The following is a 25,345-nucleotide window of genomic DNA, read 5'->3' on the forward strand; positions in this document are numbered from 1 at the left end:
GCGCACTGCCCCTCCCCCTCCTCCCCCTCCCCCTCCCAGACCCGTGTCAACAGAGGCTCCGGCAATAAATAATAATTATAAAACCAAAAACGATCAGTATCGGCAGTGTATCGGCCGATATGGCTCATAGACGATCGGTGATCGGTATCGGTGGCAAAAACGTGATCGGGGCATCCCTAGTTGGTTGATTTCCCACTGCTCCCAATCCTATACATCATAGGTGTCAAACTCATGACTCGCGGGCCAAATGTGGCCCGCCACGTCATTTGATGTGCCCCCCAAGAGCTCTGGTAAAAAAATAATAAAATAAATTTTTTTTTTACATTAATCTTGGGTTAAAAAATAGCGGCGTTAAAATAATTGTGGGTTAATGCGTTAATAAAGCTTTAACTTTGACAGCCTTAGTTATTACACATTCTTACACATACATGTATGTTGAACATCTGAGGTATTGATGAAGTAACAAAGGAAAAAAGCCAAAAGCACTTACTCCTCAGACATTCTTTGACCATTTTTACAGCCCAAAATACAAAAGAGATCCAGGCAGAATAGGTAACAAAGGGTTGAAGAAATATTGTCTGAACTGTCCGATGCAAACTGGCTGTGTGACATAACCGAGCATCTCGCTTAATTGAATAAGCTGTAGGGACGCAAACAAGTCCCACCCAAAACTTGACCAATATAGTTGTGAACTGAGACAACCCTTATTTTGTTATTTTTTAGTACAGTTACAGTTGTGTGTTCATGCAAACACTAGAGCTATATGGAATCCGCGATCACGGAATCGCGAACGGAATCGCGGTATTGAGCAATAAAAATGGAATCAACTATAAAAAAAATATATATATATGTTGTGGGACTTGTACAGCACTTTGTTCAACTTTGTCAGTGCTGTAAAGTTTAAACCTTTTTAAATCTTAGACAAACAAAACACTTTGCTTTCATGAAATATTGTAAGCCGTCATTTGAGGCTTTATGAAAAGTCAGTGCCGAGTCCGACCTCATCTTAAATAACAAACAGCATTGCTTGTTGTAGTTAACAAAGAGAGGCAGAGTTGATTTAGCAAAAATATATATAATCTTTTATTTATTTTTTAATAATCGAATTTTATTTTCATATTCGAATCCCATGCCCATCGAACGAAGCTTCGAAGTATTTAAGACAGCCCTATTAAATGGACTGTTATCTCTTATTAAATTGTGGAAATGTATTCATTCCCACTTATTAGACACTATTTATGATGGTAAAATGAGCGTACAAAGCAAAATACAGAATCCTGAAATATTAAAACGGAAAAACGGAATTTGGAAAAAAATATAATGGAATTTGGAAAAAAATAAAACTGATTTCATATGGCTCTAGCAGACACATAATAGCAATTTCATTACGAATTGAAAATGGGGGACCCTGATGTAAACAAGTCGAAAGTCTTTCTCTGGTCTGCATCCCCTTAACAATTGTGTGTATTGAGCTGTACTGTACTGTACCCATTCTGCAATCTGTTAATTAAAGTTAATTAAACTATCTTCCATTAGTTGGATGTATGGCCTCTGCAAGGTTGTGTGCAGCCTTTTATTTTTTGTAACATCTGCTACATCTGTCCCACGTGTTCTTTGCAGCTCACAGTTGTTAGTTCTGCCCCTCTTGACTGTGACACAAAGGTTTTGAACAACCTTTATCCACTTTTTCTCCCATTTTCTATATTTTCTCCCATCCCAATTTCGTATCATCCAATTCAACCCTCCCCTGTCACGAACGCTGTTTCTTGCCTCCCACAAGCCGGCTGCAATGTGGACTAAGTCATACATGGCACAAGTCCCCTCCGGTACTTGAGGTAACAGCAGTCGCATCTTTTCACCTGCGCAGCTCGATCTCTCAGTGGCGAGGAGTAACGCGTGGGAGGCTCACGCTGCCCCCGACACTTCCTGATTCTACTGCGCAGGCGCACCAACCGACCTGTAGGAGTCGCTGTCCACAACGCCCGATCCCCACCCATCAGTTTCCCACCCCCTAATACGGCCAATGTGTATTAGTATGAACGACCAGCTAAACTGAAAGCAATGTGGAGCGCTGGGCTCGAACAGGCGAGCCCAGCGTCTCCGCATTCGTGGCGAGCGCCTTGCCCACTACGCCACGTAGCCGCCCTAGGTTTTGAACAAACTTAATGTCATAGCTTGTATTTGATGATATTCTTCTTTGTTATTTACTTGAATGGTTTGATCATTGATTGATGGAGTAATATGGGGCTCTGATAAACAAAAATTATTTGTTAAAATAACATAAGCTAACATATATTTTTACATCTATGCAAATGAATATGCAATATGTATAACTTGAATAAGTAATAAATACAGAAACAACATGTTTAACAATATGTAAATGAGTAGCTACATTTATTTTACATTACATTAACATTTATACGGTCTTTGGCCCTTTGAGGGCAACCATAATGCTGATGTGGCCCTCTGTGAAAATGAGTTTGACACCCCTGCTATACATCGTTAGTACATTATGCTCATAATAGAAACCGTATGCACAGTTGCACACCTGAAGTGTTGGAGAATGACAACTACACCGGTAGAAGATTTTTAGACCTCTCTGCACACTGTCCAGGGAAATACCACCTATTTAAATAATTGACATATGTTCCTCCTGTGCCCCAGGACGGTTGAGTCAGTATTTGTGAACCACTCTTTCCCAAAGCTAGAAATCGGGAGAAAGAACCCAATTCTATCCGGGTGCGTTTTCAGGTGCCTGATCACATTTGATGTAGTAAATTTAGCAATTCTTTAGTTTGGGCCTTGTGTGAAGTTATTATAGACAAAGGTTACGACAAATGGCACAGAGGCTGCAGGTGTGCTCACCACACAGGATTTCAGCACCACCCGCGCAGGTGATTGATTGAATGAAAATTGTATTAAAGGGGACATGCATTATAAATGGCTTTTCAGTGTTTAGCATTGTTATATAGTAATAGGAGTTGGTATCAATGGGTCTGTGTCTCTAAATACCATATTTGGCGGATTGCTCTCATTCAGTTGCGACAATTTCCTCCATTTAATTAGGTAATTCTGATTTGACTCGCAAGGTGACGTAACGAGGCGCTGGTGGAGCTGATTGTGATCCGATTGGCTCTGTGGCTGGAGCCAATGCCCGCCCACAATTTTCATTTTCATTGTAACCCGACACTTCCTCAAACGGGGTTTGACAGGCAGAGAACAGCGAGAGGGAGAGAGAGAGCGATAGAGAGATGGAGAGAGAGGGACGGCGGGAGGGACTGCAGAAGTGTGTGTAAATGGGTGTGCGCCATCTCTCTCCCTCGTCGGGGACACACACACACAAACTTGACTGCGTGTGTGTCGGCGACGTAGGCATAGTGTAACCCGACACTTCCTCAAACAGGGTTTGACAGGCGAGCGAGGAGAGAGAGAGAGGGATGGCCGGAGGGACTGCAGAAGTGTGTGTACGCCATCTCTCTCCCTCGTCGGGGACACACGCATACACAAACTTGACTGCGTGTGTGTCGGGGACATCTCTCTCTCTCTCTCTCGCTTGCTCGTTCTCTCTCTCGTTCTCTCTCTCGTTCTCTCTTTCGTTCTCTTTAAAATATTAATATTTTTTTTTTTTTTTTTTTTTATCATTACATTTGGGCTGTGGGGGTGCTTAATGTCTGAAGGAGTCGGCTGAAGGCTTCGTGTCCTCTGCGAAAGCTTGCAATTGGTCCACCAGATGGATACATCTTGATATTTGTCTAGTGTGTTCATTAGACAGGTGAAATCCTCTTTCAGTGCCTCTGTGCCATTTTAGCCTATGCACGCCATTAGCGTTAGCCACACTTATAGCAGCGTTTCCGTTAGCCGGTAATTACCGGTATTTGTCCGGCAAAATCTCTTGAAGTCCGACATATTTAATTTCTCCGGTCTTAATGTCCGGTGAAAATAATTCCCTGAGTCTAAGCACAATTTGATTATTTGAATTGTATTAAAATAGGCTAAAATTAAATAGCCTATGCGATGAACGAAACGATCATTACATTTGTTTCCTCGTTGCTTCTAATAATGACAACGACGTTGTCAGCGAGAGCTTTAAAAACATAGGTCTCGGTTCGCTTCATCGGACCAAACGCGAACCAAATATAGGAAGTGATTATTATTACCACTGCTCGCAGCACTCACTGCAAAACAAGCACACTGCATCTAATCTCTCTATCTATCTATCTATCTATCTATCTCTCTATCTCTCTATCTATCTATCTATCTATCTATCTATCTATGTCTGTGCATCTTGGGAAGAAGGAAGAAAAAACGCGGCTTATTATTATTACCGAGGCGCGCGGCTTATTATATTATTAAAACGGCTACTTGTGGGCACTCATAAAAACACCGTGGTCTACAAGTTGTTTAGCGAGAGAGGATGGTGGTAATGTGCTTCAATAGAACAATGGATCAATGCCATGTCAAAACTCGGCTCCGCTGATCTGGGCTCCGCAGTACACACCCAGACACACACACACGCGCGCGCGCACACACAGGATCGCAGCCACACACACATTTCCACTGTCCAATAGACAAGCGCCCTTTTCGACCGCGTGACATTGAGGTGGAGAGAGTAGTCACGCAAACCACGATAATGTTGCAGTCTCTCTGCTTTCTCAGTTCTTCGCTTGATATAATTAATACAAATGTCCAATATAACGGAATTCGTTAGCTCATAAAAATGTGATTATAACAGACTGCTGTTTAGTGTGGGACCGACTGCCACATACGCGGTCTATTTTATTTCAAGTCAGCAGCAGCACGGAGACGGAGTATCGAGGGACTTATTTTATTTGGAATATATTAATGACTGTATACGCAAAAGTAGCCTAGTTTTAAGTAATAATATTATAAATCTACATGCCTTGAGGATGACATTCTTTATATAGCCTGCCTATCAATTTTTTTAAAGCTCAATAAACTATGACCGGAATTAATCTCATTTGTCCGGTAGTTGAAATCTTGCAGGTCACGGAGACCGGCAACAATTTTTTCTAACGGAAACCCTGACTTATAGGCCTCTTTGCTTTTGGAAGAAATACCAATGGTTAAACACTTTAGATGTCTGGGAGTTGAAGTATTCCCTACCATAAGCCAAACGGTGAAGCACAATTACATACAAATCCAAAATAAAATAAAATACGACTTTGACAGGTGGTCAAAACTTAAAAACTCAGTACAGGCACGGGTTTCAATAGTTAAGATGGATGTCTTACCTAGAATCAACTTCATCAGCTCAATGCTACCGTTACCCCCTCCAGATGGTTACTGGAAAAAATGTCACTCTTCCGCATACAAATTTATTTGGAATAACAAACCACCACGTATAAAAAGATCCACCGCACAGAGAAACAAAGCCGACGGAGGTATGGCATTTCCAGATTTTCTCCACTATTTTAAGGCGTACACTTTAAGACCACTGACAACCTGGTTCGATCCCCAAGCATCAGTATCCTGGAGAAATTTAGAAGTAAATATAGTAGCACCACATAGACTGCAGGACATAGTATACACCAAATTATCAATTAAGCAATGCGAACTGAAATTTGGCCCCATTATTACTCGGATATGGCGTGAAACACAAAAAAAATATTCTAACCCACATAAATGGCATAATCATACTCCCTTATTCAATAACAATGCACTCCTGATTGTAAAACGACCTATAAGATTCCCTAGATGGGAAAAGCAGGGCATACACACATTAGGAGATGTTTTCAACAAACAGGGTTTTTGTAGTTATGAGGAAATACACAAAAAAATGTATCTCACAGGTTCCACATATTATTTTTACGCACAGTTATTGTTATGTTTGAAGGCTCACGGTGTTCCATTAAGGATACCAATTGTACACCACAGATACCACAAATTCTTCTATGAAAGAGAGACATCGAGAGGTTTTGTATCAGATTTTTATCATCAATTACTAACGTCCTTGTATGAAATCCTCCACCTAGACTCAGTCTGGAGGAGGGATATACCAGACCTGGAAACAGATTTTGATTGGCAAGAAGCCTGGGCAAATGTTCGATTTACATCAAGGAACCCGGACCATCAACAAATCAATCTTAACTATATTCACAGGACATACTTGACTCCTATAAGACTGAACACAATGGGTCTTAAACAAGACTCCAAATGCTCCTTATGTACAAATGGGGACGAGGGGACATTTATGCACATGTACTGGGACTGCCCACCAGTTAAGATATTCTGGAAAGAAGTGACCCAGCAATTATCAAATCTCTTAACTCTGAATATACCTGTACACCCCTCTGTATTACTGCTGAATGATGTTTTTGAGTGTGCAGTACATCCACAGCTAAAGAGATTGGTTTTATCGGGTATCACAGTGGCTAAAAAGCTGATAGCATCACGATGGTTTCAACCGGAAAAAATGTGCCGGAAGGTCTGGATTCTTACATATCTCGATGTGATTTATCAAGAAATATCTACAGCAAGAATTTTGGGTCTCAATGAATCCAAAATGACAATGTGGTTAGAAGTGGTGGAGAGAATAAAAGCTAGCATATAATGGTAGTATCTGGTTAGGAGCTGTACTGTAGCACTGTAACTGTAACACTGTAGCACCCACTCCCCACACTTTATATTTATTGATAAAGGATTGCACTACAACTCGTACACCTTACTGTAAATTGTACCTAAATTGTACCTCATCCCATTTCTGCTTTGCACTATATAGTATTGTATATTAGTACACTGCATAGTATATTGTATATTATATGGTAACTCAGTTACGTCTATTCTGCATCGAACATTGTACATATGTCTATACTGAACACTGTGACCTCATTTTCTACTTCTAATTTACATGCTATACTATATTATTTGATACTTATCTTGTCTAGCACAGTCTCTGGAGCGTAACAGTAAGAAGCATTTTGTATAAAAGTATTCTGTACTTCTGTATGACAACTATTAAAGAAACTTGAAACTTGAGGGATAATGGATGGATCTGGGAGGGGGGGGTACGAGCTAGAGCATATGTGTGTAGGGTATTAGATAGCCGGTATTAGGGGTATATCATGTATAAGACATTTAACTAAATGGTGATTTCATTGGATGTGCACTGTTAACCCTTTAATCGCCGTTGACGCTGAAACACTCTTGTATATCTTATCGTGTGTTGTCATGTTTGTTTATATGTTTGTTTAAAAAATAATAAAAAAATAAAAATAAAATAAATAAAATAAATATTTTTTTGTGTGCATTCGACTAAGAGGTTGGCAGTCGACTACGGCTCCTTTTGATTGATTAGTCGACTAGTCGTGGTCAGCCCTAGTAATTTGTAATCAGATTTGTTATTTGACTTGCCACAAATCTCACCCCACTTATTGTCTAGTGATTGATTCCGTATTTACAGGCAGGGGTGTAAAAAGTACACAGAAATTATACTTAAGTGAAAGTATGGGTACCGTCTCAAAATCGTATATTATCTATTAAATCATCTATCTATGTTCAATACAAATAGTGTACATTTTCTTAAGTGTTGAGGCATGTCATTAATCTTGACATTTACTCTGACATTTACCCTGATTACAACTACACTGTTTTTAAGAAAACAAGATTAACATGTTCTTAAAACAAGATTAAATTGACCAAAATCAAGAAAGAAATAAGCAAAATTATCTGCCAGTGGAATAAAATGTAAATGAGATAATTCAAGATAATTCTACTCAATATTGGACTTATTGTACCAAATACAAGATATTTTCACTTGCTAAGATTTAATTTTTTGCAGTGTACAAACATGCAGCTACCTGGGCCTCCAGAGCACTTCTAGTGTCAGCTACCTGGGCCTCCAGAGCACTTCTAGTGTCAGCTACCTGGGCCTCCAGAGCACTTCTAGTGTCAGCTACCTGGGCCTCCAGAGCACTTCTAGTGTCAGCTACCTGGGCCTCCAGAGCACTTCTAGTGTCAGCTACCTGGGCCTCCAGAGCACTTCTAGTGTCAGCTACCTGGGCCTCCAGAGCACTTCTAGTGTCAGCTACCTGGGCCTCCAGAGCACTTCTAGTGTCAGCTACCTGGGCCTCCAGAGCACTTCTAGTGTCAGCTACCTGGGCCTCCAGAGCACTTCTAGTGTCAGCTACCTGGGCCTCCAGAGCACTTCTAGTGTCAGCTACCTGGGCCTCCAGAGCACTTCTAGTGTCAGCTACCTGGGCCTCCAGAGCACTTCTAGTGTCAGCTACCTGGGCCTCCAGAACACTTCTAGTGTCAGCTACCTGGGCCTCCAGAGCACTTCTAGTGTCAGCTACCTGGGCCTCCAGAGCACTTCTAGTGTCAGCTACCTGGGCCTCCAGAGCACTGCTAGTGTCGGCGCAGCAGACGCACCAAAACATCATGACTCCATGAACATGAATAACCTATCTAGAACAATAATAAGTTATTTCTCCGGCAGTGTGCGCTAATATGGATTCCGGCGGCACATGCGCATGCACAAATAAAAAATGTTCAGGGGAAACACTGTAGTATAGCTAGGGATGCTCGATATTGGCTTTTTTACCGATACCGATATTCCGATATTGTCCAACTCTTAATTTCGATACCGATACCGATACCGATATCAACCGATACCGATATATGCAGGGTTTCCCCCCAAAAAAACTGAATAATTTCAGGTAACTAATAATTTCACTGGATGCATTCAAAAGGCTTTCTAAATGTAGCATTATCTGTGCAAAATATGATCATTAAAAAAGTAAAAATTAACATTACATCTTGTCTCTTGTTGTTGAATTAAACCAACATGCATACTTTTGACAATAAATAAAATAAGAATTGGTTCTTACTTGCTTGCCTGGGTAAATAAAGGTTAAATAAATGTAAAAAAAAAAAAATTGTTATTGTTTTTTTTTTTTTTTTTTACCGATATTTTCCGATATCACATTTTACTGCCGATATCGGCCGATAATATCGGTCGGCCGATAATATCGGACATCCCTAAGTATAGCATTACATATTACAGCTGGGGACCTGCAATGCTAATTCTAGGTAACAAGTGGGTGTTATAGGAAGAACAGTCTTTAATTACCCATTGCTCTTCAGCCTTGATCCATGTGTTAACCTCTTTCTTTTATTTAAAAGTGTTTTTGTGTTTTCTCCCTAGCTCTCCTTTTCGCCCACCACTCCCTTGAGCAGCCACGTGCGGGTGCTGTCGCTGCTGGTCTCCCTCCTGCTGGGCTGCTGTGGCCTGGCCGTGGTGTGCGGCCTGCTGGGTGCCGCCCACGGAGCTCACACCCTCTCCTTCATGGCTGCAGAGGTGAGCGAGAGAGGCAGGCATGACCCAAAGCTACCCATCTGGTTTTTACCAGCATTTCCTTTATTTTTTAATATATTTTCTTTATATATAAATAATGTATTTTGTTATTCAGGAACAAAAATAATAAATACTGTTAATAATATAATATAGTATAAGTACAATTTAACTGATGTGGAGGTTCGACAGCTCAACCAACACTTCCAATATACAGAATTGTTAATGCTGATATTTTATTTATAAAGTGCATTCTGTACTAAGCAGTGGGTGCAGAAATATGCTTTATTGGCTAGTACATCGTACATACAAGCTTTTGGTCAGGCCCATGCATTTTAAAAGGTTTAAGATGCTTTATGGTAGCCCTACGCACTTCAGATGTGTTCAATTTTTTTGTTGAACCTTGGGTCCGTCTTGCCTGTGTTATCATGTAGTCTTGTTGAACCTTGGGTCTGTCTTGCCTGTGTTATCATGTAGTCTTGTTGAACCTTGGGTCTGTCTTCCCTGTGTTATCATGTGGTCTTGTTGAACCTTGGGTCTGTCTCGCCTGTGTTATCATGTGGTCTTGTTGAACCTTGGGTCTGTCTTGCCTGTGTTAACGTATGTGGTCTCATTGAACCTTGGGTCTGTCTTGCCTGTGTTATCATGTAGTCTTGTTGAACCTTGGGTCTGTCTTGCCTGTGTTAACGTATGTGGTCTCATTGAACCTTGGGTCTGTCTTGCCTGTGTTATCATGTGGTCTCATTGAACCTTGGGTCTGTCTTGCCTGTGTTATCATGTGGTCTCATTGAACCTTGGGTCTGTCTTGCCTGTGTTATCATGTGGTCTCATTGAACCTTGGGTCTGTCTCGCCTGTGTTATCATGTAGTCTTGTTGAACCTTGGGTCTGTCTTGCCTGTGTTATCATGTAGTCTTGTTGAACCTTGGGTCTGTCTTGCCTGTGTTATCATGTGGTCTCATTGAACCTTGGGTCTGTCTCGCCTGTGTTATCATGTGGTCTCATTGAACCTTGGGTCTGTCTTGCCTGTGTATCGTGTGGCCTCATTGAACCTTCTTGGGTCTGTTTGCCTGTGTATCGTGTGGCCTCATTGAACCTTTGGTCTGTTTTCCTGTGTTATCATTAGGGGTGCACGATATAGATTTTTTGACCCCGATACCGATAACTTTCTGCTCCTCAAGGCCGATACCGATAACCGATATTTATTGTATTATTTAAAAAAAAAATGATCAAAAAACTTTTATATTTTTTTTTAACATGAAACAAAACATATCACAATACAATAATAATACGTCAAATGTATATACTCTCTTTTCTGGACTCTTTTCGTATCGTAAACGGTACTGTATTTGCAAATCTGGTATGTCATGTATAGATGTAGGCAGTACTGTCTATCTGTATGTCATGTATGTCATTATGTTATGATGAATTGAAAATGGGGGACGCTGGTGTAAACAAGACGAAAGTCTTTCTCTGGTCTGCATCCCCTTAACAAATGTATTGAGCTAGGGCTGGGCGATAAAACGATAACGATAACTATCGCGATAAATTATTTCCTCGAAATAAACATGAAACGTGGTCGCAAAGTTTCGATATATCAATTTTCCAAGCCTGGATATGAGCACACGCACTAACAACCAATCAGTGAAGGAGATGGCCGACAGCGGAAGGAGACCCGGAGGTAGGACTCAGTAAACAAGGCTGGCTAGGCTAATTAGCTTGCACGGCGCTATTTTACAGTTTACCTGCCGAGTTGGTGTGTGTTTTGAATTCTGAGGGTAACTGTTATAGTAGTGTGGGGTATACGGTGGACGTTGTTGCAATGTATTGGGGCTGAACAGAGTATTTTATGGTCATATTTAGTACATTGTCATGGAATACATCGCTTGGAAACGAGGCTGGCTAGGATAATTAGCTTGCACGGCGCTATTTTACAGTTTACCTGCCGAGTTGGTGTGTGTTTTGAATTCTGAGGGTAACTGTTATAGTAGTGTGGGGTATACGGTGGACGTCGTTGCAATGTATTGGGGCTGAACAGAGTATTTTATGGTCATATTTAGTACATTGTCATGGAATACATCGCTTGGAAACGAGGCTGGCTAGGATAATTAGCTTGCACGGCGCTATTTTACAGTTTACCTGCCGAGTTGGTGTGTGTTTTGAATTCTGAGGGTAACTGTTATAGTAGTGTGGGGTATACGGTGGACGTCATTGCAATGTATTGGGGCGGAACAGAGTATTTTATGGTCATATTTAGTACATTGTCATGAGATACTCCGCTTGCTCTGGCTAACTGCTAACGTGCGCGGACTGATGACGACATCAACTCGACTCTCGAGACATTCGCAGCAGCAAAACAAGTCTATTAATAGCCCGTCCATCGGCGCCGGGCATAAGACGTTAATTAAACTTGACAGACATTATATCGACGATAATTATCGATATCGAGTTATATGAAAATAATTTTATAATTTTATCGCGATAACGTTTTTGGCCATATCGCCCAGCCCTATATTGAGCTGTACTGTATTGTACCCATTCTGCAATCTGTTAAATAAAGTTTTCATTCATTCATTAATTTGTTGTCTCGTTATAACACAAACAGCTCACCATGAATCATGACAAGCTTAATTACGTTAGTTAGCATCCAAGCTAGCGTGATAACGTTAGTAGTTAGAAACGGCTAGGCTGCCTGCTTACCTGCAATAATGTTGTCATCGTCCTGGACAGATAGATTTGTTAAATCATAATATCCACACTTTGTGCTGGTCCTCAGTAAATGTCCCGCCGGCAGCTGGTTTTGGATTAGCTTAGCCTTTAGCTGCTCGGCGTCGTCGGATTTTAATACACCATTGTAGCGGTGGTGATGTTTCAGGTGACTTATTATGTTGGATGTGTTATAGCTTGTTGCCCCTTTCCCTCCTCGTGGAACTTCTGCATTTGTTACAAATAGCAAGCAAACTGTTTTCCTCTGAAACTTTGAAAAAGTCCGACGATGCCGCCATCTTTTTTTTACTATCTTGCCTCAGTCTGAATGTCACCTGACTACGTCACAGCCAAGAAAGGGAGCGCTGGATTTGTGAAAAACTCCCTCTTCCTAAACCACACGCTATCAGTCGTACCACAGTACTGGCAAAACGGGAGGAGGCTATAATAAAAACAAGCGCCCTTCATCCCAATCCACCCACAACGGATTTCTTTTAACCAAAAAATTTATTATATATTATCGGAGCTATCAATAACGTTATCGGGATGACGTCATAATTGCTGATATCGGCCCGATAATTATCGTGCATCCCTAGTTATCATGTGGTCTCATTGAACCTTGGGTCTGTCTTGCCTGTGTTATCATGTGGTCTCATTGAACCTTGGGTCCGTCTTGCCTGTGTTATCATGTGGTCTCATTGAACCTTGGGTCTGTCTTGCCTGTGTTATCATGTGGTCTCATTGAACCTTGGGTCCGTCTTGCCTGTGTTATCATGTGGTCTCATTGAACCTTGGGTCTGTCTTGCCTGTGTTATCATGTGGTCTCATTGAACCTTGGGTCTGTCTTGCCTGTGTTATCATGTGGTCTCATTGAACCTTGGGTCTGTCTTGCCTGTGTTATCATGTGGTCTCATTGAACCTTGGGTCTGTCTTGCCTGTGTTATCATGTGGTCTCATTGAACCTTGGGTCTGTATTGCCTGTGTTATCATGTAGTCTTGTTGAACCTTGGGTCTGTATTGCCTGTGTTATCATGTGGTCTTGTTGAACCTTGGGTCTGTCTTGCCTGTGTTATCATGTGGTCTCATTGAACCTTGGGTCCGTCTTGCCTGTGTTATCATGTGGTCTTGTTGAACCTTGGGTCTGTCTTGCCTGTGTTATCATGTGGTCTCATTGAACCTTGGGTCTGTCTTGCCTGTGTTATCATGTGGTCTCGTTGAACCTTGGGTCTGTCTTGCCTGTGTTATCATGTGGTCTCATTGAACCTTGGGTCCGTCTTGCCTGTGTTATCATGTGGTCTTGTTAAAGTGTCTCTAGTCTTTTGGCAATTGCTGAAAGTTGGTAGCCAGTTGCATCATATAACAAGTTACATCATATCCACCTGTGTGTGCGTTGATTAATTGTTGTCTCTTCTCTCCACTCCAGTGTCTGCTGGTGACCGTACGCACCGGGCATGTCATCATGCGGTAAGTTAAAAACAACCACCCACCTGGTTCTAATTGTGTTTTGAGGAGTAAATTGCTACTGTTGCTTTCCATGAAGAGTATTGCACTGGAGCAAGTTCATGATGCTCTACTTTTGGGTGTCACCCTGGATGAACGGTTGACCTGGTCAAATCATATAAATAGGATTGTAGCTAAAATGGATAGAGCTGTGTCTGTTATCAGGAGACGTTCCTACTTCCTGACTGATCACTCATATCATATCAAACAGGTTATACAATCACGAGTTTTGTCTCATCTTGACTATTGCTCAGTAGTTTGGTCAAGTTCTACTAAAAAGAAATCTGTACAAACTGTAACTTGTGCAGAACAAAGCTGCACGTCTCACTCTTCACTGTTCATCCAGAACAAAGCTGCACGTCTCACTCTTCACTGTTCATCCAGAACAAAGCTGCACGTCTCACTCTTCACTGTTCATCCAGAACAAAGCTGCACGTCTCACTCTTCACTGTTCATCCAGAACAAAGCTGCACGTCTCACTCTTCACTGTTCATCCAGAACAAAGCTGCACGTCTCACTCTTCACTGTTCATCCAGGATCGAGCTTTGATGGCATGCATCAGGATCTGTCAGGGCTAAAAGTCGAGGATAGATTACTAAATAATCTCCTGCTCTACTTGCACTACGGCGAAGCCAAATTGCTTAAACTCAAAGATCTCATATATCTGCAATAGACGGAGTCTCTCCACCAGACTGGTAACACAAGGTGACAGTCACTCCACCAGACAGGTAGCACGAGGTCACATGGTCATCGCTGTACCTCCAACTGGGTGGACAGTTTTGTATAGAGCTGCCACTCTGTGGAACAAATGACCCGGTCTGTTAAAAGGTCTAACTCTAACAAAGGGTGCTTTAAAAAAACAACTAAAGGGATGGTTAGTTAGGAAATAGCATGGCTCTTGTTTTACGGTATTTGTCTGTATTATAGTGTCCATTATTTTCTTTATCTTTTCTTGTTTGATTCTTGAGTTTTGATTTTAAGTTGTTTTGTTATTATCTTTTTTGTTTGATTCTTTATTTCAATGTGTCAACTGTGTGGGTGTGTGCATATTTCTTAATGCCACTTTTTATTTTCTCTTTGTATTTAATTCTTGTTACTTAATAACTTCTGTCATACCCTTATTGTTAGGAAGAATGAGGAGGGGTTTATGCTTCTTTGGGGTTGTTTAATTCCAGTGATATCATTACATACAGGTCAATACTTCGCTTGTGATGTACACTCGGCTACCTGCTTCCACGTATATTCCACGACAACCACATAACTTCCGGTGCCACCTCCTATCTCGCCCGGGGGGAAACACACCCCCAGCTAACAGTGACACACAAAACCCCAGAACATTACACTATTCTCTGCTTCAAAGTGGTGCTTTGGCCCTCTTTCGAAGTGGGTTATGCTTAGAGTTTGGAATCAGGGCTGGTGGTCCATAAATATGTATTCTAGGAAGCGGCGGCTACGTGGTGTAGTGGGCAAGGCGCTCGCCACGAAATGCTGGAGACGCTGGGCTCGTCAGTTCGAGCCCAGCGCTCCACATTTGCTTTCAGTTTAGCTGGTCGTTCATACTAATACACATTGGCCATATTAGGGGGTGGGAAACTGATGGGTGGGGATCGGGCGTTGTGGACAGCGACTCCTACAGGTCGGTTGGTGCGCCTGCGCAGTAGAATCAGAAAGTGTCGGGGGCAGCGTGAGCCTCCCACGCGTTACTCCTCGCCACTGAGAGATCGAGCTGCGCAGGTGTTACCTCAAGTACCGGAGGGGACTTGTGCTATGTATGACTTAGGCCCCGTTTAGACGGAAACGCTAGCAGGTGAATCCGCAAAAATATTTTTTCGGATGTGCCTTTCGTTTATACGGAAACAGCGTTTTTACGGGGTGAAACCGCAAAAAAGTGAGACTACCTTCCAGGGTGGAATTCCTAGAAACGCAAAAGCTTTGCGCTCTCGTCTAAACTGTTAAAACGTATAAATCTGATAAAACGATGACGAAAGGGTTGTCACGGCTCTGGTCGCGCGTACTGCTTACGTCACAGGTAGCAGGTATGCGCCAGTAGCCGAGACGTAAACAAAGCAAGTATGTCTGACTTATATCAACGGAGATCACCTGAAGGCTACATTGGCAGTACTTTTAACCCTTTCACTGCCACACGACAGAAGGTTAACCCTTTACTATCACACAACCGGCTGTCGTGTGGCAGTGAAAGGGTTAAATACACAAGAATCTGTCCCGCGGCGTGAGTGGACCCACTGTCTGTGAGTGACTCTGCTTTGGTGCAATCACATTCCCCATCCACAGTCTGCGAATCAGAGGCAGAGTAGGGCGGGTCTTCACAGCACGTCATGTGACATATGCGCCAATCGTGTGACAGTGGGGCTCCGTCGTCTCGAGTCGTTACAGCGTCGTCTGCACGCAGAATTCCATCCCAAAACGCTCGTCTAAACGTAAAATTAAAAGTGAAACCGCAAGATGACTTTTGCGGTTTCTGTTCACAAAACGCTCGTCTAAACGGGGCCTTAGTCCACATTGCAGCCGGCTTGTGGGAGGCAAGAAACAGCGTCCGTGACAGGGGAGGGTTGAATTGGATGATACGAAATTGGGATGGGAGAAAATATAGAAAAATGGGAGAAAAAGTGGATAAAAAAAAAATGTATTTTAGGAGAATATATGTAATGTGTGAACAATCGTGGGTGTACAAGGCGGACATTTCTATCCCAGAGCCCGTCGGAGCTAAACCAATCAGAGAGGGTCTTCGCTGTACGCGGGCTAGCCGATCAGAGAGCGTCTTCGCAAACTACGGCTACGAAAAGAAATCATGCAGACGGCGCACATCGTTTCCTTATTCAAACATGATTTTCACGTTATAACGTGAAACGTTTTATGTTAAAACAAGAAGTTATCACGTTATAACGTGAAACTTTTATCTTAAAACATGAAGTTATCACGTTATAACGTGATACGGATATTTTTTTCTGTTTCTGGTGTGGCAGCAATACGCTTCCGTAGTTTCCTGCACTTTTACACTGCCCTATAATATACCAATGGGGGGACTTTGGGTAATTGAAAAGCGCTATGCAAAATAAATGAATTATTAACACATTTGTTGCCAGGCGGTCAGGTGGCGTAGCGGAGATTGTGCTTGTCACCAATGCAAGAGGCTGCGGTCTCGACTCCCGGAGAGTCAGCATTGCCTTGGCTTGGGCTGATCGCTATACTAACTCGTTTGGCTGAGTTAGGGGGAGGGAAGCCGTGGGTGGGTCCTGGGCATTGTGGACAGCGACCCCTACAGTTCGGTCGGGGCGCCTGCACAGCGAGGGTAGGATCTGGAGAAAGGTAGTGTGACCTTCCACACGTTACACTCCCGGTGAGAATCTGCGCTGCCAGGCTGGCTGCCGGCTGGCTGCACATGTGTCGGAGGAAAACATGTGACAGTCTCCGGCCTCCCGGACCAACAGTAGGGGGGGGGGGGGGGGGGGGGGGGGTGCGCAACAACCAGGAAGGGGGTTGGGAATTGGCATAACGACTAACAGTGGGATGGGAGAAAAATTGGAAAAAAGGAGGGGGAAAAAGATAATAATAAAATAAAAAACACATTGGTTGCCAGCAGGGAGGCCGGAGACTGCGCGATTTATCGCTTGAGTGCCACCACTCTAATCAATGAGAGGACGAGCACATTTGCGAACACATAAACTATATCTTAAATTATGGCTATGTGTCTAATATGCTCGTCGCTTATCAATGACTTGCTTGCAGTCAACATGTACGAAACAGATTGTTTTTTATTTTTTTTAAACTTTATTTTTTAGCGTTTATCGCTTTTCTGGTCAAGCATGACCGACAGATACAGGGTGAAATGGGATATAGATCAGGGGAAGACATTCTGGCAAATGACGGCGGGTCCGGGAATCAAACTCGGAGTCCACCAGATCCGTGACGCAGCACGCTTTTCCCCGACGCAGAAATAGCGCCGAGATATGCGGTGAGCTACTGGAGCTCCCCAACAGATTGTTTTTTCATCAGTACATTTCCGTTTTATACCGTTTTGAATACGAGTATAGTTTTTTTTTTTTTATTATTAATCGACGCGTCTTCCAGTGCCTTCAGTGGATGCAATAGTCTCAGGTTACATGCCTCAGAAGTAAAATGTGGAGCCCGGAGTTTTTTTTTCTGATGCATTCCAATCGACTCCATTCCAATGGGTGCAATACCATCCGGGAGATGATAGGGGGCGGTATTTGCCCTTTTCGAGCTCAGAGCCAGTCCCAATGATAACGTGAGGCTGGATGGATGAAAAATGAATGGATATTGCTAATAAAAGAAATGATGATTAAATAACGAGATTTCTCGTCATTGGCACTCAACGCATGGCGGCCAACAACGAGATTTGAGACGCCCATAAACCTGTAACATTCGACAAATGCAAACTGGCAGCATTTACACTCTAATTACATTGCAATATGATCAATTAAGGGACCTACATACAAACAACAAGGTATTTACATTACATCATGACCTATTAACACTATGGCGACCGGCGGGGCGCGGCGATTTAGGCCTCAGAGGACAGCGGATTGTAAACAAACCGATGTACTTTCTAAGAGCTTTATTATCATTTATAGTATTGCTATCTGTCCATTCTCATTGTCACTTGAGTGCATAAACCGTGCCTTCATAATGGCTTAAAGAAAATAAAAATCCATCGGTTGGTTGTCATTTTATAGCGTCGTGAATATAAGGTATATCGCGCTTTTAGTCTAGGCTTTTCTGCAGGAGGCTGCAAAAAAGGCTAAACGTTGGCGCCGTTATATCAAACGCCATTTCTGCTGTATATATACGAATGAAATAAAACAAACTGCGTAGCATCCGGACTATTACAGAGCATCTATGGATGAAATGGGGGCGGCGGGGAACGCCGATTACTATTATTGATTAGCAATACAGTGTGCGTTCAATATAGCATTTTCATTGATCGATCACGTTACGTTATAAAACAATGTCCAATCCAGCTGTAATTTGGGGTAATATTATCCTACCGTCAGGCCATGTGATCGCCGGCAGCATTTCCTCACCCGTCATCGGATTCTGGTAGATCGATATGCACATTGGCTAATCATAAATCCCATTATTCCACGCTGAAAAAAACGCTCTGCAAGCTGATCCAAGATGGAGGGTCTTCTTTTGGAATCAAGGATCTATGATCCGCCCACAGAACTGTAAAAGCATTTTTTTTTTTAAATCCACATAATGATACTGCAGTGGAGCGATGGCGCCCCTAAGTGGGTCTGGCCGGTACTGCATGTTTCGAAAAGCAAATATGTGAAAAGATCCTGCTAGTGGATCGGGTACCTAAGAAGCGTTATAAATATGGAATAAAACAATAACAACTTGCCACGAGTATATACGTGGCTCTGGTCCACAACGCTCTTTTTCAAAAACACGTATATATATATGACGGACGCCATAGTGTTAATGAACCTAAGGACAGTGTCCCAGTGGCCATCCAGGCCCTCATCAATGTCTTTAAATAGGCAATCTGCCCATTCCATGTTCAACAAGTCCAATCCCTGAAGAATACATTCTCATTTACTATATTGTCCCTGGAGAGGACGCTTTTCAGAAATGTTTTTCAAAAGCAGCCTAATATGTCATGACTATGAAAGGACATATCTATAGTTTTTTGTGACATTCTTTGACTGTTTAGAGTTGCACAGTTGTCACCATTGGTGGACAGCAAACTCAAGCCCAGGTGAACGTAACTTACTTTTGCATTTTTCAGTTGACAATATTTAGATTGATGTCAATTGTTAAGTTGTGAGATGATGGGAAAAAATAGGGTTGAGGTTGAAAATACCTGGGATGTTCCTCTAAAGAGCTATGCCTCTCTCTCTCGCTCTCCCTCTCTGTCTCTCTCCCTCCCTGTCTCTCGCTCTCCCTCTCTGTCTCTCTCCCTCCCTCTCTGTCTCTTCCTCTCTCTTTGTTTCTCTCTCCCTCACCAGGTATTCCATTCACCTGTGGGACCTGAACCACCCGGGCACTTGGGAGAGTAAGGGAACATATGTCTACTACACTGACTTCATCATGGAGCTGGCCATGCTGTTTCTGGACCTCGCGCACCACATCCACATGCTGGTGAGACACATAGAAACATCCCCATGCTGGTGAGACACAGAAACATCCACATGCTGGTGAGACACATAGAAACATCCACATGCTGGTGAGACACACAGAAACATCCACATGCTGGTGAGACACATAGAAACATCCACATGCTGGTGAGACACATAGAAACATCCACATGCTGGTGAGACACAGAAACATCCACATGCTGGTGAGACACAGAAACATCCACATGCTGGTGAGACACAGAAACATCCACATGCTGGTGAGACACACAGAAACATCTCATCTGGGAAACCGGTAGGGCTGACCCCTATTAGTCGATTAGTCTACTAATCGGTCGAAAGGAGCCGTAGTCGACTGGCCAACCTCTTAGTCGAATATAATAAAAAAATATATATATATATTTATTTTTAATTTCTATTTATTTTTTTATCCTTCTTTCCAAAAGAAAAGAGGCCTAGAAGCGTGGCTAACGCTAATGGCACGCATACCAGAGGCTAACTGCCTACGAAAACAGGCACAGAGGCACTGAAAGAGGATTTCACCCATCTAATGAACACACTAGACTAGACAAATATCAAGTTTCAAGTTTCTTTAATAGTTGTCATACAGAAGTACAGAATACTTTTATACAAAATGCTTCTTACTGTTACGCTCCAGAGACTGTGCAAGACAAGATAAGTGTGAAATAAAATAACATAGTATAGCATGTAAATTAGAAGTAAAAAAAATGAGGTCACAGTGTTCAGTATAGACATATGTACAATGTTCGATGCAGAATAGACGTAACTGAGTTACCATATAATATACAATACTATGCAGTGTACTAATATACAATACTATATAGTGCAAGGCAGAAATGGGATGAGGTGCAATTTAGGTACAATTTACAGTAGGTGTACGAGTTGTAGTGCAAATCCTTTATCAATAAATATAAAGTGTGTTTGTGTGATCTAAAGTGTGGAGAGTGGGTGCTGCAGTGTGTTGTTTGTTTAAGTGAGTGTGTGGGTGTGTGTGCTGTGTGCATTTGATGGTTGTTGCATAGTGTTTATTGTTCGTTTAGCAGCCTGATGGCCTGGGGATAGAAGCTTCTTCTGAGTCTTTCTGTGCTCGCCTTAAGACTCCGGTATCGCTTGCCTGACCGCAGCAGTTCAAAGAGGCAGTTGTTCGGGTGGCTCGAGTCCTTAATAATTCTCTTAGCCTTCCCCCTGCACCGCTTGTTGTAAATGTTCTGGAGGGTGGGAAGCCCCCCTCCAATTGTGCGTTCCGCTGAACGTGTCACTCTTTGTAGTCTGCTACGGTCTTGTGCAGTGCTATTCCCAAACCAGGAGGTGATGTTGCCAGTCAGGATGCTCTCTATTGTACATGAGTAGAAGTTCCTAAGGATCTTCTGACTGACTTGGAACTTCCTTAGGCGCCTGAGGAAGTAGAGGCGTTGTCGTGCCTTCTTCACAACACTGTCAATGTGTGTGGTCCATGTCAAATCCTCGGATATGTGGGCTCCGAGGTACTTGAAACTGTTCACTCTCTCAACCGGTGCCCCGTCGATGCTGAGGGGGCTGTAGTCCTTGACCCCCGACCTCCTGAAGTCCACAATCATCTCTTTTGTTTCGCTGACGTTCAGGGAGAGGCAGTTCTCCTGACACCACTGTGACAGATTCTCTAACTCTTCCAGGTAGGCCCTCTCGTCGTTGGCAGAGATCAGGCCCACCACTACTGTGTCATCAGCAAATTTGATGATTGTGTTGTTGTTCCGCTGTGCTACGCAGTCATGTGTGTACAGGGAGTAGAGGAGGGGGCTCAGAACACAGCCCTGGGGGGCCCCTATGTTGAGCGTGATGGATGAGGAGGTGCAGTTGCCTGCTCTTACCACCTGGGGTCTGCCCGTCAGGAAGTCCAAGACCCACTGGCAGAGGTCATAGTTCAAGCCCAGGTCCCTATCAAGATGTATCCATCAGTGGACCAATTGCATGCTTTAGCAGAGGACAAGAAGCCTTCAGTCGACTCCTTCAGACATTAAGCACCCCCACAGCCCAAATGGCATGATAAAAAATAAAAACTCAAAACCCATTCTGAAACAATTCTTTCTTAATTTTTTAGAAGCTTTGAGATGGTCTTTGAAAGGATTAGATTTATGTCACCTCAATTCATAAATGTAATCTGTATCTCTATTACTCTCTATCTCTCTTTCTGTCTCTATTACTCTATCTCTCTTTTTGTATCTCTCTCTCTCTCTCTCTGTCTCTCTCTGTCTCGTCTCCACCCCTCAGCTCTTTGGTAATATTTGGTTGTCCATGGCGAGCCTGGTCATCTTCATGCAGCTGCGCTACCTCTTCCATGAGGTCCAGCGCCGCATCCGTCGCCACAAGAACTACCTCCGCGTCATCGACAACATGGAGGCCAGGTGAAGATTATATCTTATTTATTCATGTATTTTCAGAATTGTTTTTTTGGATACACTACTGTGTCTGTTACTTTTTTTTTTTTTTATGTTTTTGGTAGATTTTTAATTGTTTTTACTACCGGGCAGTCCGGTAGAGAGAGAGAGAGGAAGAACGGGAGACAGAGTGGGGGGAAGACATTCGGCAAAGGACGCCGGGTCCGGGAATCGAACCCGGGTCGGCCGCTTCGCGACGCAGCGCGTTACATGGTTCGCCACTTGGGCGCCCCCTCTGTTACTTTCTTATGAAGGTTCCTTGTTGTGTTCTTCTTCAGTGGTCTTGTGTTTTGTCTGAACATGAGGCGTGTTGTCCTGATCACATCCCTGTTTGTTTTTCTCATATGTGGCTTGCTTGATTTTCACTTTAACCCCCAGACACATTTAAAGTTATTTTTTTTTGTATTTTATTTTTTTATTATTTTTTAAACAAACATATAAACAAACATGACAACACACGATAAGATATACAAGCATTAATTGTCAGGGCACATCCAATGAGATCACCTTTTAGTTAGTTGTCTTATATAAGATATACCCATAATACCTGTTATCTAAAAAAAAAAACCTACACACATATGCTCCAGCTCGAACCCCCCCCTCCCGGACCCCTCCTTGGATAGTACCTCCATTATCCCTCACTCCTAACCAGACACTACCATTATAAGCTAGCTTTTATTCTCTCCACCACTTCTAACCACATTGACATTTTGGATTCATTGAGACCCAGAATTCTTGCTGTAGGTATTTCATGGTAAATTACATCGAGATATGTAAGAAACCAAACTTTACGGCAAATTTTTTCCGGTTGAAACCAGCGTGATGCGATCAGCTTTTTGGCTACTGTGATACCCGATAAAACCAATCTCTTTAGCTGTGGATTCACTGCAAACTCAAAAACATCATTCAATAATAATACCGAGGGGTGTACAGGTATATTTCAAGATACGAGTTTTGATATTTGTTGGGTCACATCTTTCCAGAATGCCTTAACTGGTGAGCAGTCCCAATACATGTGCATAAATGTCCCTTCGTCCCCATTTGTACATTGGGTGCATTTGGAATCTTGTTTAAGCCCCATTCGGCACAGTCTTATAGGAGTCAAGTATGTCCTGTGAATATAGTTAAGATTGATTTGTTGATGATCCGGGTTGATTTGCCCAGGCTCCTTGCCAATCAAAGTCATTTTCCAGGTCTGGTATATCCCTCCTCCAGACTGAGTCTAGGTGGAGGATTTCATACGAGGACGTTAGTAATTGATGATAAAATTCTGAAACAAAACCTCTCGATGTCTCTCTTGCGTAGAAGAATTTGTGGTATCTGTGGTGTTCAATTGGTCTGTCTAATGGAACACCGTGAGACTTCAAACATAGCTCTAACTGTTTGTGAAAAAGCCATGTGGACTTGGTGAGATTAAATCTTTTGCGTATTTCTTTATCACTACAAAAACCCTGTTTGTTAAAAACATCCCCTAATGAGTGTATGCCTTGCTCTTCCCATATAGGGAATCTTATAGGTCGTTTTCCAATTAAGAGAGCATTGTTATTGAATAAGGGAGTATGATTGTGCCATTTTTGTGGGTTAGGATTTTTTTTTTGTGATTCACGCCATATCCGGATCGCATGAGTAATTATGGGGCCAAATTTCCGTTCACAGTGCTTGATTGGTAGTTTAGTGTATGCTATGTCCTTCAGTCTATGTGGGGCTACTATGTTTTCTTCTATTTTTCTCCAGGATGCTAATGCTTGGGAGTCAAACCATGTTGTCAATGGACTTAATGAGTACGCCTTAAAATATAGGAAAAAATCTGGAAATGCCATGCCACCATCTGCTTTATTTCTCTGTGCGGTGGATCTTTTTATACGTGGTGGTTTGTTATTCCAAATAAATTTGTATGTGGAGGAGTGTAATCTTTTCCAGTAACCCTCTGGAGGGGGTAACGGTAGCATTGAACAGAAGAAGTTGATTTTAGGTAGTACATCCATCTTAACTATTGATATCCGTGCTTGTACTGTGTTTTTAAGTTTTGCCCATCTATCAAGGTCGTCTTTGATTTTGTTTTGGATTTTTGTGTAGTTGTGCTTCACCGTTTGTCCTATGGTAGGGAATATTTCCACTCCCAAGCATCTGAAATCTGAAATCACATTTAAAGTTTTATACATTGTTTAGAAAATGTTCCCCAGGGTTACTTATGTTAACAACACAGGGATAAGGCTGCTGCTGTGAAGTGTTATAAGTAGGGCTGTCAGTTTATCGCGTTAATTAGATTAATTAATTACACAGCTAATTATCGCGTTATGAAAATTAACTCAAAATTAATTAAAAAAAAAATCTTTATAATTTTTTTTTTTTTTTTTTTTTTTGTATCTCATTCATTCCATAAGAATGTAGAATACACATTTACAGACTTTTTTTTAATATGGTCCATTTGCATGTTCTTGGTATCTGATTCTAGGGACATCTATGAATCTCAGGGAATGTATACCCAGTGTCAGAAATACTGTGGGCTAGATCCACAAAGAATGGATTGCACGGTGCAAGATGCACCCTTACTTACAATTCATTATGAATTGAAAATGGGGGACCCTGATGTAAACAAGACGAAAGTCTTTCTCTGGTCTGCATCCCCTTAACAATTGTGTGTATTGAGCCGTACTGTATTGTACCCATTCTGCAATCTGTTAATAACATTTTCATTCAATCAATCAATCTGCGCTGTGATTTATTGAATGACATTTTTATTTTTAGTCAATTGTAATGAACCAAATGAGAATATCAATAATTTTTTTTTATCTTTGACTGTGAATAACACCATGCTCAAATTGACCAGACCTGAAAAATCTAAGCAAATTAATATATGGAATATGATTAAACAGAAGGTTTTGTAGATACAGTACTGAATTCTGACATCTGGACACATGCAATTTGAAATATGATTATAGAATATAGAATATCAGGCATAAAATGGTTATGCGATTAAAATGCGATTAATTAGATTAATTAATTACAAATCCTGTAATTAATTAGATTAAATTTTTTAATCGCCTGACAGCACTAGTTATAAGTTATATTTATATGTATATTAATCAATAACATGTATAGAAAGACAATATATTGTTTTAGTAAAACATGGTAAATATCCCAAAAATAAATCAACAGCAAAAGAAATCTACAATTTTACAAACGTTTGATAGACTTACTCAAAATGATAGACTGCATCACATATAAAGGCACCTTATACTCCTCTGGACTACATGATGGAACATATCACATATAAAGG

General features: G+C 41.9%; 1 protein-coding gene across 2 annotated transcripts in view; it reads left to right on the plus strand.

Annotated features, from left to right (window-relative positions):
- The window catches only part of LOC311247327 (E3 ubiquitin-protein ligase AMFR-like), a 99,924-nt gene that overhangs the window by 44,797 nt on the left and 29,782 nt on the right, over positions 1-25,345 (plus strand). For both annotated transcript variants that reach the window (XM_084337688.1, XM_084337689.1), the window contains exons 5-8: positions 9,164-9,316; positions 13,438-13,478; positions 19,505-19,637; positions 21,899-22,032. In XM_084337688.1, coding sequence (XP_084193814.1) covers positions 9,164-9,316; positions 13,438-13,478; positions 19,505-19,637; positions 21,899-22,032 — 461 coding nt within the window. The remainder of the gene's footprint in view (positions 1-9,163; positions 9,317-13,437; positions 13,479-19,504; positions 19,638-21,898; positions 22,033-25,345) is intronic.

The sequence above is a fragment of the Notolepis coatsorum genome (genome assembly GCF_963971535.1).
Source record: "Notolepis coatsorum genome assembly, chromosome: 20".
Lineage (NCBI taxonomy): Eukaryota > Metazoa > Chordata > Actinopteri > Aulopiformes > Paralepididae > Notolepis > Notolepis coatsorum.